The 14299-nt window shown below is 33.0% G+C and overlaps 1 protein-coding gene across 1 annotated transcript; it reads right to left on the bottom strand.

Moving 5' to 3' along the window:
- Positions 1-813: 813 nt before the first annotated feature.
- Positions 814-2983, bottom strand: LOC148871782 (uncharacterized). Its single transcript, XM_088970071.1, has 5 exons — positions 2795-2983; positions 2584-2660; positions 1967-2523; positions 1506-1907; positions 814-1370 (listed from the first exon to the last, which is right to left on the bottom strand). Exons 1-5 carry the CDS (start codon positions 2981-2983, stop codon positions 814-816), a joined length of 1782 nt encoding a protein of 593 aa, XP_088826197.1.
- Between the last annotated feature and the right edge of the window lie 11316 nt (positions 2984-14299).

Below are 14299 nucleotides of genomic sequence, written 5' to 3'. Positions count from 1 at the left end.
TAATTCTAAGTTGGAAAATTACTTATCTAATCCTGTTATGAGCTTTTCAAGTTTAATTGAATTTTGCTTATGGCATATACAACCTAAAAAAAAATCGTTGAAAACCACAAAAAAACCCCAAAAACAAAGGGCAAAACTATATTTTATTTTTTTTCAAAAATGCAGAATTAAAACACAACCTAAATCAAATTTTAAAAGCAACCTAAATCCCCTCCCCCACGCTTAAAACTTACATTGTCCCCAATGTAAGGTGAAATGCAAAGAAATGACAGAAATAACTATAACATAAATGCAAAAATAAGAAAAAAAAAAGAAAAACAAACTTCCCTTTTTTTTTTTAATCAGCATAAACCGGATCCTCAAGGTCCAATTGTTCCACATTCTCTACTTGGAAGCCTTCATAGAAATGTTTGAGTCTATGGCCATTCACCTTGAACGCTTTGGAAGTTGCTGGACTTTAAATCTCAACTGCACCATGAGGAAAAACATTAGTAACAATAAAATGTCCAATCCAATGAGAATACAACTTACCTAGAAACAGACGAAGCCGTGAATGGTAAAGGACTTTTTGACCAACTTTAAACTCCTTCCTAGAGATCATCTTGTCAAGAAAAGCCTTCGTCCTTTCCTTATAAATTCTTGCATTCTCATAGGCATCATTGTGAATTTCCTCTAACTCTTGTAGTTGCAACTTCTGGTGTTCTCCCCTTTCATACATCATGGGTGGGTTTAATTTGGAATAGGGGCCTGCAAAACAGAGGGTAAAGGTCTTCCATTAGAAATTGGTAACATAATATATGGAACATTACCTGACTATTGTAACTTTGGAGAATCATTCAATGCTACAATAGTTTCCTGCAAATCAGCACTCAACGTTGACTCCTCTTTCTCAAGATGCTTACTAATGGAAATTTTCAATCCATCTTTCCCATCAATTTCAAAGACTTTCTGTGCTGAAGAATCAATGACATCTATAGAATAAACATGATTATTATCAGCAGGATATTTCATGGCATCATAAATATTAAACTTAACAATTTCACTATCAAATTCCATGGTGAGTGTGCCACTATGAACATCTATCTTACTCTTAGATGTTTTTAAGAATGGTCTTCCTAACAAAATAGGAGTGATTTGATCACCATTATCCATATCAAGCACGTAGAAATCAGTAGGGAAAACCAAATCATTTACTCTCACAAGAACATCCTCAACTACACCCTTAGGATAGGCACTAGATCTATCAGCTAATTGAATCACAACACCAATTTTATTCAAAGGACCAAGTTTCAAAGAAGCATGTATAGAATATGGCATGACATTGATAGAAGCTCCTAAGTTTAACAAGGCCTTCTCAATTCTAGTGTTACCTATCATGCAAGGGATAGTGAACATACCTGGATCTTTGCACTTTGCAATGAGTTCTCATTGAATGACTGCAGAAACATTCTCCCCTACTCTCAACTTCTCACATCCTTTCAGTTTCTATTTCCTCTTATGTGTACACAGTTCTTTCAGGAATTTAGCATAACGAGGTACTTGTTTAATAGCATTTAAAAGGGGAATATTTACCTCGCATCTATGAAAAGTTTCATAAAAATCTTTAAACTGGTCATCTTTTCTAAATTCTACTAAAGCATGAGGAAAAGGAGGTAACAGTTTATAATCAGAAAGAGGTGGAAACTTATGCTTGGGTACTTCATCATCATTGGGAATGATGTCTTTCTCCTTTTCTTGCTTCGACGATGCAGGGGCTACTCTCGCTGGAGCCTCAACCTCCTTACCACTTCTCAAAACGATTACACTTGCATTTTCTTTTGGATTCACAACCGTTTGAGAGGGTAATTTCTTTGAACTTTGCACCTCTAACCAACTAATTACGGTTGCCAGATATTGGCCCTCATCTCCTGCTGAAATTGCAAAGTGTTAGTGGCAAGAGATTTAACAGTATCCTCTAAAGACATACCAGAATTAGTAGTTTGGGCCAGCTGTTGTCTAGGGGGGTGCGGCTGATATTGCTGGAAAGTCGAGCAGTTTTGCGGATTTTCATAGCTGAGATTGGGATGATCCCTCCATCCTGGATTATACGTGCTCAAATAGGGATCATATTTCCTTTGCGGTTGCCCCAGAAAACCACCTGTCGCATTCACTTGCTCAATGGGCTCCTCTTGAAGAGTTGGGCACATATCGATTGGATGCCTTATTACCGAACATATCCCACAAGCCTTCACCGTTTGCATATTACCTATAGCCATTTGACGAACAAGAGAAGTTAGACTCACAATTTGTTGTTCAAGGGAGGAGATATTTACCTCATTAGCATGCTTTGATGGATGTTCAAGTCTATAGCCAAATTGTTGAGAATTGGCCGCCCTATTTGCAATCAAGTTCCTCATGGCCTTGGGAGTTTTGTCCACTAAAGCTCCTCCACTAGCAGCACCAATCATGCTCCTATCAGTGGGTTGAAGACCCTCATAGAAATACTGGATAAGTAGTTGCTCAGTAATATGATGATGGGGGCAGCTTGCACATAATGTTTTAAAATGTTCCCAGTATTCATGTAGGGACTCCCCGTTGTACTACCTTACACTACAAATTTCTTTTCTAATGTTGTCACCCTTGAAGTTGGGAAGTACTTCTCCAAAAATAACCTCTTCATCCTGTTCCATGTGGTAATGCTCCCGAAGGGTAGATAATAGAGTCAATCCTTAGCCGAATCCTTCAAAGAAAACAGAAAGGCTCTTAATTGAATTTGTTCTTCAGTCACCCCCGTGGGTTTCATACTCGTGCATACCACATGAAGCTCCTTTAGATGCTTGTGAGGATCCTCAACTGCAAGACCATGAAAAGTGGGCAAGAGTTGTATCAGTCTAGATTTTAATTCAAAAGTAGCATCAACATCTAAAATAGGAAATGTTATGCAGAAGGATTGTTGATTCAAATCAGGGGCAGCAAGCTCTTTCAGAGTTCGATTTCCATCCATAATTTTCTCCTCTCTCAAATCATAACTGCTAATAGATAGGGAATCAAAAGCTGGATCATTCTCTTCAGAATTACTCCAAGCTTCCCTCCATAACCTATGCAAAGTTCCCTCTATTTTTGGATCGTACTACAAATCACCTTGCTTAAAAAATCAAGTTACAGGCATAAATCAAGGAAACCCTAATAACCCATGAACAACATACAATAAAAAAAAATCTAGAATGATGAAAATAAATAAATAAATAAAATAGAAAATATTCTACGCTAAAACACAAACTATCAAAGTGATCTATATATTTTTTTTTCAAAAGTTTCAAGAACGAAAACAATTATCACAATAAGCACAAAAACCGATTAGAAAAACTCCCCGGCAACAGGGCCAAAATTTGGTGTGTTGTCGTAGGCAGCCAAAAATAAAACCTATACTCCTTAAACAAATGTTGTAGTGCGAGTAAAGATCGTTCCCACAGAGAGTATCTAACCTAGTTTATGTGTTGCATGAACAAAGATGGAGGGGGTGTATGTAACAAACCAGAATTAAAAAGAAAGAAAATCAGAATTAAAAAGAACGAAAATCAAATGAGAAACAATGCAACTCAGCGTACTGAAATTAATCAAAAGAATGAGTCTTGGTCTAAGTCAACATCCACCATCAAAATTTCACTACTTGATAAGAATAAAATTTCCCATATGTTTATCCCTCAATATTCAGTATTTTACACTTAATTGGTACCTAATTGGACTCATTATTCTTGTATTTCGATTCAGGGCAAGCAAGAAGGCGATTGGAAGAAAACAAGGCTAATCGGATGTTTTTGTACAGTTTCAGCACCGATCAGTGATATGGGCCTAATTCTCAATTCCGGACTCCGATTTGGATATTTCAAGAAGCACTGGAAAGATAAGGAAAAGGCCCACAACTTTTATGTTTTGGGTTTTGGCAGAATCGGTCCGCATCAAAGACGAACTCGGGCCCAAAGTCAGAGCAATTTCGCAGCAAGGCCCATTTCACAAGCTGAAGCCCATTTCGTAGAGAGTCTTGAAGCAGGCCCGAATTGTTAAAGAAGCTCAGTTCGAATTCAAGATCCTAGAGTCCCTTTAGAATAGAAGTTGAATGTAATATCAATAAAAGAGTTTTACCATATTTAAATTCTCAAATTGTAATCCTATAAAGATAAGAGATAAGAGTTAGATAGGATAAGTTCAAATTAAACTAGGACTTTCCAATTTGAGGATAATCTCCTTAAGGGAGTTGGAGAGCAGCCCTCTCCCCAAATCTATATAAAGGGGGGGCGGACCAGCACCCAAGGCATCAATTCCTCCAAGAGAGCTTCAGTCTTCAGAGAGGGAAATCAGCAATCAAGGAGGAAGAAGCAAGAGTTCGCCCTCCTTTCTCATCTAGAAGTTGCGTCTTCATCATGAAGTGTCTGTAAGTTTTTATTTCTGGTTGAAGGGTTAGGGAAGCCTTGATTCTGTAATATTGTGAAATCTAATTGATTTTTATTTTAGTTCATTGTTTATGGGTATTCATATGTTTTTTGCTAATTAACTGTGAGGATTATTTTTGTTGATTAAGCAAGAAGGGCCCCTTGCTCATTCAATGGAAATAATCTATGGCCGATTGAACCTCCAGTTTCGTATATGATTGGTAGGTTCGATTATGGTGGCAACTAACATAAATTGATTGTAAAAAAAGTTTTCGATCTATGTTAGGAAAATATATGATCTGGTTTAAATGATCTGAGCTTGTGAGATCGCTGACCAGAATTGGGTCTCTCCTCTCTTAATGCTATTAATAAGCTAAATCCTAAGAGCTTGTTTAGGACTGCTTATTAATAAGGGAATCAATCAAAGAGCTTGTTTTGGTTGTCTAATAATAAGAGTAGAGGCTGGCTGTTAGAGCTTGTTAATAGCTATAACCAATTTATTCATAAACATATGAATCTATCTTTGCATCAAGGATCAATGCTATGAATCAAAGCTGAACTTGTACCTTCAATCGGAAACCATCTCCCATTGATTTAATCTTTTTTTTTCTGTTATTTTCTGCTATTTTCTTATTTTCGTTAGCTTTACAACCCCCCTTAATCCATCTACTCGGAAATAAATCCACCCAATCCCTATGGAGAACGACCTTGCTCATCACTATCTGCAAATTATTAACCCAGAGCAAGAATATTTATCTTTGGTTGGGTTCGGCACCCACCACTACTACTCATCGATGCAAAGATAAATCAATTCAGACTTTGAATATTTATCGTATGAATTATTTTCCTACATCTCCCTAATCTTAGTTAATCAGAAAACAAGCGATCCTCTTAACCCTTACTATTGAACAATCCCTAAACAAGCGTTAAAGATTTAATCCAATAGTAGCCTAAAGCATTAGAGATCGATGAAGCTAAACAACACAAGCACAAGCAGTTGCATTTAATTCTGATATCTAACCTAACAGTAGATTGCAACAAATAATAAACTAGTAGGCCTCCTAGAAATCTGATGAAACAATCATAAACATGACACATAGAAGAACATTTGATATTCAAAATATAAATCAAACAATAAAAATCAAATTAGATCTCACAGTTTTGTTGATTCAGAGGCTTTTGTTTCCTTCAACCAAGTATTAGAATTTAGCCACGCATGGTCATGGTGAAAACTCAAGAAAAATCAAAGAAGAGAGAAGAGAAGAGAGGTGTAGCAGCCCTAGGTTTGATTTTCTTCCTTCTTGTTTTTCCTCTTCTTTTCTTTTTCTCTACTCCCCCCAAGAGAAGCCTATAAAATTTCCTAAAATTTCTCTCAAGATAACAGTCTCCAAATCTGACTTATCAAGAAAAATATCAAAGATAAGATAAAACAATATTCTAATGTAAGTGGGAGAGTGATGATTTCGCATATGAAAACTTGTAGGCTGAGGAATGTTTCCAGCACGTCAAAACTCAAAACATGAAAGTTGTAGAAGAGAACAATATGATATTTTTCATTCTCATCACCCGTCAAAGGCACTTTTTGCCCATGAATCTCTAAACTTTCCTCCTTACCATCCCCCATATTTCACAATCTGAGGATACATTTTGACCTTTTAATACATTCTCAACTATTCTCGTGGCTTTGACATCACATTATATCCTTTGCTTGCTAATATGTTTTGGTTCTTCTGAACTCTTTTGTTCAAACCATTGCCTCGTTTTCCAAAAATCTCTTCGAGTGTTTTACTCTCATTTTGGTGTTCCCAAAGGCTTCTTAAGCAATTAACTTGATTAAAGATTTTCAATTAAAATAACTGAATCCCAAGTTCATTGATGATATTCAAGTCAATATGCTTTATTCTTTTTTTTTTATTTTTTGGTTCGCTAAATGCATTATTAATAAGACTTTTGAATGTGTGGTGTTTGTGTCAACCTTCGATACCACTATCTGCTTCTGTTAAAACCGATCGAAGTTGTTGAAAAATCATTTTTACCTCTATTGTCGAGCAAACATTATAGATATGAACCGGCCCATATCTAGTCCATATCCAACCTATATAACTCAGTAATAGTATTTCTTAATTCATTAGTTAACAATATTTTAATTAATTTAATTTATTAATTTAATGATAATTCATTAATTACGATATTTGTTAATTAGAAATGCCTATTACTTAATAGTATTTAATATTCATTAGCAGTATTTATTATTATTTAATAATCATTATTTATTGTTAATTAGTAGTATTTAACATTATTTTAATTAGTAGTATTTATTAATAGCAATATTTTATTCATAACAATATTTTATTAAATATAGTATTTTATTAGATATTGTATTTTATTAAATATAGTATTTATAAGTATTATAATTAATAAACACCATAGTTAACAATATTTTAACAATGAAAATAAGATATTTACTAAATAAAATTACAATATTTATAAAATAAAAATCCTATAATTAATTAGTAACAGTATTAACAGTAATTAATAAATATTGTTAATTAAATACTATTAATTAATAATATATCAATTACTACATACCATTAATTAATAAACATTGTTAATTAATTAACAATAATTAATAATTATATCAAAATACTGTTAATTAAATACTATTAATGAAATAAATATATGATATTTATTAAATAAATATTCATTTTGAACCCAGTGCAACAAAACAATATTAAAATAAATAAATAAATACTCTAATTAATTTATTAATTAATAGTATTTTATTAATAACAGTTAATAGTATTTTAATTACGAGTATTAAACAGTATTTACTAGTATTTATTAATTAGGTGCCTCACCCTATTTAAGTTCAAATTACTCTCTTTTTACCTCAAGCGAGCTCAAGGGTTGACTCTTCTTTTAGTATATGTTGATGATATCCTTATCACAGGAGATGATGTGGATGACATTAACAACTTGAAACTTCTTCTCAGTAACTCCTTTAAAATGAAAGATCTTGGGCCAGTCACCTATTTTCTAGGGCTTGAAATTCAACGATGTCATCAAGGTTATTTTATCAACCAACAGAAATATGCCTCTGATTTGGTGACTCTTGCTCGCTTGACTGATTTTAAACAAGTGGATACACCTCTGGAGCTTAATAGTAAGCTAAGTAAGGATGAGGGTAAACTTCTCCCTGATGCTACTTTATATCAATAACTTGTAGGTAGTCTTATTTACCTAACTATGACTAGACCGAACATTTCCTATGCAGTCCATCTTGTGAATCAGTTTGTACTGCTCCACGTCAGCCCCATTTCTCTATAGGTCTCCAGATTATTCGTTATGTCAATGGCACTCTATCACATGGATTATTTTTCTCATTTTATTCCTCCACTCAGCTTTGAGCTTATGCAGATTTTGATTGGGCAAGATGTTCTGACACTTGTCTCTCAACTACAGGCTGTTGTATATTCCTTGGTGATTCTCTGATTTCTTGGAAATGTAAGAAATAACAAACTATTTCCATGTCATCTACTAAAGTAGAGTAGCAAGGCAGAAATGCAGCTTACTTATACGACCTACAATTTAATGTTTGTAATATAAATAGGAAAGAAAATATTAAAGTAAACTTAGATGAGAATAAAGCCAAATGTGTTAATCATAGGCCAAACCTGTTTATATTCATAACCAGTAACATAGGTTTGTCTTAAAATGTCAATAATCTACAAGATCATGCATGCAGTCATCTCACAGAAGATACCATAGCTATGTGTGTACAGGAAAAGCAATCATCTGATGACTCAAAATTTTAAAGTGCAATCAAGATTGCATCTAATCTTGTATTCCACGACTGCACTAAACATATTGTGGTGGATTGCCACTTTATTCGACCTTCTGCGCGCGGGTCATATCCCTCTCCCACATGTTTCATTGGGCCTATAGTTTTCAAATCTCTTCACCAAAGCTATGCCCAAAGCCCGACATAATTTTCTTGTAGACAAACTGTTGCTTATACCCCAACATCAGTTTAAGGGGGAGTGTAGAGAAGATAAAGAGGAGTTTTGTAATTTTATTGTATCTTTATTCTTCTTTCTTGTACTTTAATAGGCGTGTACATTAGTGTATAGCTCTTTTATTTCCTTTGTAAAGATAATCTTGTCCATTCATATCAGTTTAATATAAATACTCTATTTTTTGGTTGGTTTGATATGATTGATCAACCCTTGAATTAAAGCTTGAGTTGGGTGTTTATTTATAAAGAAACGGATGAGGACATGTTTGAAATTGCCCAATCAGAGAACCTAGGCTTAAAGACAATTATTTCAAGAAGCTAGGCAAAGATTTTCGAAGAAAAGAGGTATTCAATCAACTTTTCCATTTTTGTGAAAGATCTTCCTCAATTTGGGATTGATTTTCATGGGTTTTGTGTGTCCAATGGGAGCTTGAGGTGTGTTTGTCGTTGTAGTCTCATAATTGGGGCTATCAGTGGCATAAAAGGTAAATTTAACTTAACCATAAATGACATTTTGTTTTTTCTTGACTTTAAGTAAAGATATCTTTGGGTTTTGGGGCTTTTTAAGTCTACTTGGCTTAATTTCATTAGTCTAGGAATTTTGGCAAGTCAAGTAAGGGGCTGATATTAGCCCACACCCTCTTGAGGTCTCAAGTTGGGACAACTGATGTCACGATTTAATATGGCACATCGAAATGGAATCTTCCTAGTTTAACGGTCAAACGGGTGTGCTAGGCTGTGAAATTTAACGTACAGGTCTTTCGGGACTTTGAACAAGGTGGTAGGGTATGAACGATCAAATGAAGGTCAAATGGTTTAGATCTATGGCTGATAAGATTTGATCAATGAGATTTGTCGAAACAAAATCTTGGCTTGATGGAATGTTAAGCGAAGGAAATTTTGTACGAAATTTGGTGGGTGAACATTTTTCTAATAGGTAAGATGGAATTCTAATTCTATCTCCATGAAATCATGTGTTGTTTTGACTATTCAAGCATACAAAAGAGGTAAAAAGATAAAAGCAACGAACAAGGGGAGAATGTAGCCACATGTTTAAATTTACAAGAAATCCTATTCATTTCTAGGTGGCCACATTTGGGGATCTAAGAGAATCTAACTTATTTTAATGATTGTTAAAGGAAACTAAAGATGAAAGGGGAAAAAAAACAAATTAAGAAACTAAGGAAATAAACTAAACAACTACAAAATACAACTACTCAAAGAAAAGGCTAAGCATATGCATTTATATAGAAGAAGATAAGCCATTTTTTTTAAGAGTACACCAAATGAAATGAAGAGGGAACAAAAAAAACAAAAAAGAAAGGGAAAAAACATTGAGATCTGCCATTCGGAAAGTGTACTTTTTTTGGGGTACTGAAGGTTAGGTACGATGAAGGCCAAATGCATTGTTATGGAGGCTATGATGTGATGATGGATGCGATAACAAATGCGATGGAGGGTATGATTGGGGATGATGAGTGCAATAATTGGTGTGATTTTGGGTTATAATGGAGGTCTGAGGTGCGATTTCAGGCTATGAATAAGATAAACAAAAGTACAATTTTGATAACTAAGGTGCAATAAGGCTAAACAAAGGTGCAGTTTACAAATTAAGTGAGGTGCGATGAGGCTAAACAAAGGTGCAATTTTACAAATTAAGTGAGGTGCGATGGGATAAACAAAAGTGTGATTTTACAAAGTACGGTGTGATGGAGTAGAAACAAGGTGTGATTTTACAAAATAAGGTGCGATGTGGCTAAAGAAAGGTGTGATTTTAAACCACACTGGAAAGGTTTAACTGTGCTAATCATCGCTGAAATACAATTTTTAACCTATGTTGGTAAGTCCAACTATGGTAGGCCTCACTAAGATGTGATTTCAACCTAGAAATTTTTGAACCTTTTAAGGCATCATAGCACATGCCAACATAAGGTGTGAAATTGAGCCTAAACAACTCCCTGTAAAAGGTCCTAACTGCATCCCCAGTGGAGTCTCCAGCTGTGAGCTCTGAGAAGCTCATGGCTGGCTTAAACAAAATGTTTCGCCACCCATTTCTTAGAGGAAAAGGGCCCTTGTTTTTAGTTTTGAAAAATGAATTTAACTTTAAAATAGTGACTCCATTTCCATAGGGATTAGAGGTGGATTTGATCCGAGCTTAGCCAACTCGAGCTCGTCTCGCCAAGGTTGTACAAGGTTCGAGCTCGAGCTTGAGCTTGAGCTCGACTTGAGTTAGAACATTGAGCTCAATTTCAAGCTCGGTTCGAGTTAGAACATTGAGCTCGAACTCGGCTCAAGTAAAAAAACTCATAAGCTTGAGCTCAATTTGAGAAAAAAAAGTTTTATAAAAATAAAAAATATATATATAAATTATTTTTTATTTGATATTTAAAAAATAACAATTATAATATTTTTATTATATATTATTTTTTATAATTTTATTATATATATAATATTTTTATTATATATTATCTAATCTCGTCCTATCCTCGTAGGGAATGATAATCTCCGAATTTGCCCCACCCCGCATAGGTCATTACTACTTGTATACTTACAATTTTTTTATTTGTTAAACTTACCGAAAATTATCTTATATTATGCAATATAATATATAATATTATAATATTAATATAATATATTATCAATAATATATACATTATGTTATATAAATGTAGGGTGGACAAATACCATCCCCGCTCATCCCGGATTGGTCAAATTGTCATTTCTAGTATTTTGTCGTCAATTGGATTGTTAGATTTTTTATTTTCTAAATTTTAAAAATTAAAATAATAAGACTATAAGAATTAACAGGAACCAAATTTGCCGTTTAAAACCTTCACAATTGTGCATACAATAGTTGACATGTAGCAGTGTGGTTGGAAATGCACCCTGCATACACAAAAACTAGAGGAGGAGATCCAGACTATTAATTCGGTAATTTTCCCTTTGCCGTTAATGACATTTAACTTGTTTTGGGGAAGTATCTATAAATTTTGATAGTTTAGGACCTTTTCTTTTTGATAGTTTAGGACCTTAGATTATGTTTGGTTTGAAGGAAAAAGTAGGGAAAGAAAGGGAAAAACGGGAAAACCTATATAAGATTTATAAAGATTTTCCTAATTTTCTCTTTCTTTTCCTACCTTTTCCTTTAACTAGTGGAATGGCCCGTGCAATGCACGGGGTATTTGATATCGATGGTGATATTTGACTATGCTTTTATATATTGAGTATAGATTTGTAATTTATGTTATTTTCTTCATTTTTTACGATTTTCTATTTTTTTTATAATTTTTCTATGTATTTCTTTGTTTTTTATTATATTATTTTCTTCATTTTATGTGTTTTTTCATAATTATTTTGCAATAACATATATGTAATGAGAAAAATAGAAAGTTGAGGGTAAAGTTGGAAAGTAAAATTAGAGTGTTTTGACCAAACCGATTGCACCATTCTCATTTTTCAGTATGATATATAAGTTTCTATGATTTTCTACATTTTTTGTAAATTTTGAATGTATTTCTTTATTTTTTGTAATTTATATTGTTTTCTTCATTTTATGTTTTTCATAATTATTTTGTAGTGACAATATATATAATGAAAAAATAGAAAGTTGAGGGTAAAGTTGGAAAGTAAAATCAGGGTGTTTTGACCAAACCAATTGCAACATTCTCATTTTTAGTATATAAGATATATACATGGTAAAGAAATTTTTATGATTTTCTATTTTTTTGTAAATTCTTTTGTGCATTTCTTTGTTTTTTTTTTGTAATTTATATTGTTTTCTTTATTTTGAGGAGAAAGGTGCATAGGATAAAGAGACACCATTTCTATTTCCTCCTTCCTATTGTGAAGTAAGGGGAATGGATAAGATATACACTATAAAGATATGGGTTTAAAGGAGAGAACTAGGGTTTTAGAATTTATTTATTCGCTTCATGTGTGAATGAAAATATTTGGCCTTTTGCCTCATGTTGTTCTGCTCATCAATAGTGGGGCTGTTATTTTCATATCTAACGGCTACCGTTTGGATATAGGTTGATCTTGATTTATTTATATTTGGATTTGAATTGAACATCTGTCTGATTTTTGTAGAAGAGTCTGGATCTCTTGCCAACAAAACACATTCCAAACCCCTACGACCCTACCAAGTACAAAACCCCTACAGTATTATGTTGGTAGGGTGTTAGATTATTGGACTGACTTGATGATCATCGAGACAAAAACACCCTAAAACGAATCAATATAATGAATCTGAAAGCATTTCCTGATCCAATACAACTCATTATGTTAACGGAGACAATCAAAATAGAGGGGAAATGGGAAAAAATACCTAAAAAATAGGGAGAAAACCAAAAAGCATTCATTTAATCATCTAAATTGATTGTTCGATGATGAAAATAGAGAGGTCAAAAAAATCCATTCCTCCCTTCAATTTGAATTCGTGGGTTTTGGGCAAACCATCTGATACTTGACACATGTTGGCTCTAATCAATGAAGAGGTTCGTCAGGTAGGCCTGTCAATGATACTCGAAAATCCGAGGCCCAATTTGACATCCAATCTGATTATCTTGGATTCAAATTACGTATTTATGTAATTAGATTAGATTCGGATGTTACAATCTACATCCAATTAATAATCAAATCGGATTTGGATTTGACCCAATATGATTTGATTAAAATTTGAATATGATTATATTATAATATTTATTAAATTTAATATATAAATTCTATATAATTATATTAAAATTTATAAAAATATATTTTAAATATTATATTATATATAAATTTATATATAATAAATTTAGTATGTTATATTTATATTAATTTATTATATATAAAAGCTGAAAAATAAATATATATTTTTTTTAATTTTACTAGTGTTTTAGAGAATTTAAAGTGGAGTCGGATTAAATTCGAATATGATATTAGTTTGTTAGGAGTCAAATTTGAATCCGAGTCTTTAATCCAATCGAATTTTGGAACAAATTTAAATGTAGTTTCTTAATATTCAGACTGGATGTGGATTTTGCTACATCCAATCAGAATCCGATCCAATTGCAGGCCTATTGGGAGAAGATCAAATAAGGCCTAAGGGGAGAGAGAGGAGTAGGTTCCATAGTGGTTTTGTTATTATTTGATTTGTTAAAAGTGTGAACCGTTAACTAAATAAAATTGGAAAAATAAAAAACTATTATTATTTTATTTGTTTTATACAATTACAAGTGTTAACCGTTAATTAAATAAAATTAGAAAACTAAAAAGGGTAAAAATGGAAAGTGAAAATCAGGTTTTTTCATGAAACATTGTCACCATCCTCATTTTTATAAATGGTACAGACAACATTCTCATTTTTTAGTATGGTATAGAATTTTTTTTGATTTTCTATATTTTTGTAATTTTTTTTGCGTATTTCTTTGTTTTTTTTTGTAATTTATATTGTTTTCTTCATTTTGAGGAAAAGGTGTGTAGGATAAGAGATATGCCATTTCTACTTCCTCCTTCCTACTGTAAAGTAGGGGGAGTGGATAAGATATACATTATGTAGAGAAGGGTTTAAATGAGGCAATTGGGGTTTTAGGATATATGTCTTCGCTTCATGTGTGAATGATGACATTTGGCCTTTTGCCTCCTGTCATTCTGCTCATCAATGGTGGGGCCATTATTTGTATATCTAATACTTATCATTAGTATATAAGTTAATCCCGATTCATTTATATTTAGATTCGAATTGAACATCCATTCGATTTATATAGAAGAATCCAGATCTCCTACCAACAAAATGCATTCCAAACCCCTATGGCCCTACCAAGTACAATCCCTATGATATTACATTGGTAGAGTGTTAGATTACCAGATTGGTTAGTTGATCATTGAGAAA

This window comes from Nelumbo lutea, chromosome 2 (assembly GCF_056320005.1).
Source record: "Nelumbo lutea isolate HS-2025 chromosome 2, American lotus-T2T, whole genome shotgun sequence".
Lineage (NCBI taxonomy): Eukaryota > Viridiplantae > Streptophyta > Magnoliopsida > Proteales > Nelumbonaceae > Nelumbo > Nelumbo lutea.
Note: the sequence above shows the minus strand (reverse complement) of the source record. Positions and strands in the feature narration are given on the sequence as shown.

Excerpts from the sequence above, each read along its gene's own strand:
- LOC148871782 (XM_088970071.1), bottom strand. The coding sequence starts at position 2,983 with ATGGATGGAAATCGAACTCTGAAAGAGCTTGCTGCCCCTGATTTGAAT. Across the intron at positions 2,661-2,794 it reads ATCTAAAGGAGCTTCATGTG|GATGAAGAGGTTATTTTTGG; the intron begins GTATGCACGAGT and ends CACATGGAACAG. Across the intron at positions 1,371-1,505 it reads TAAATTCCTGAAAGAACTGT|GTAACACTAGAATTGAGAAG; the intron begins GTACACATAAGA and ends CTTGCATGATAG.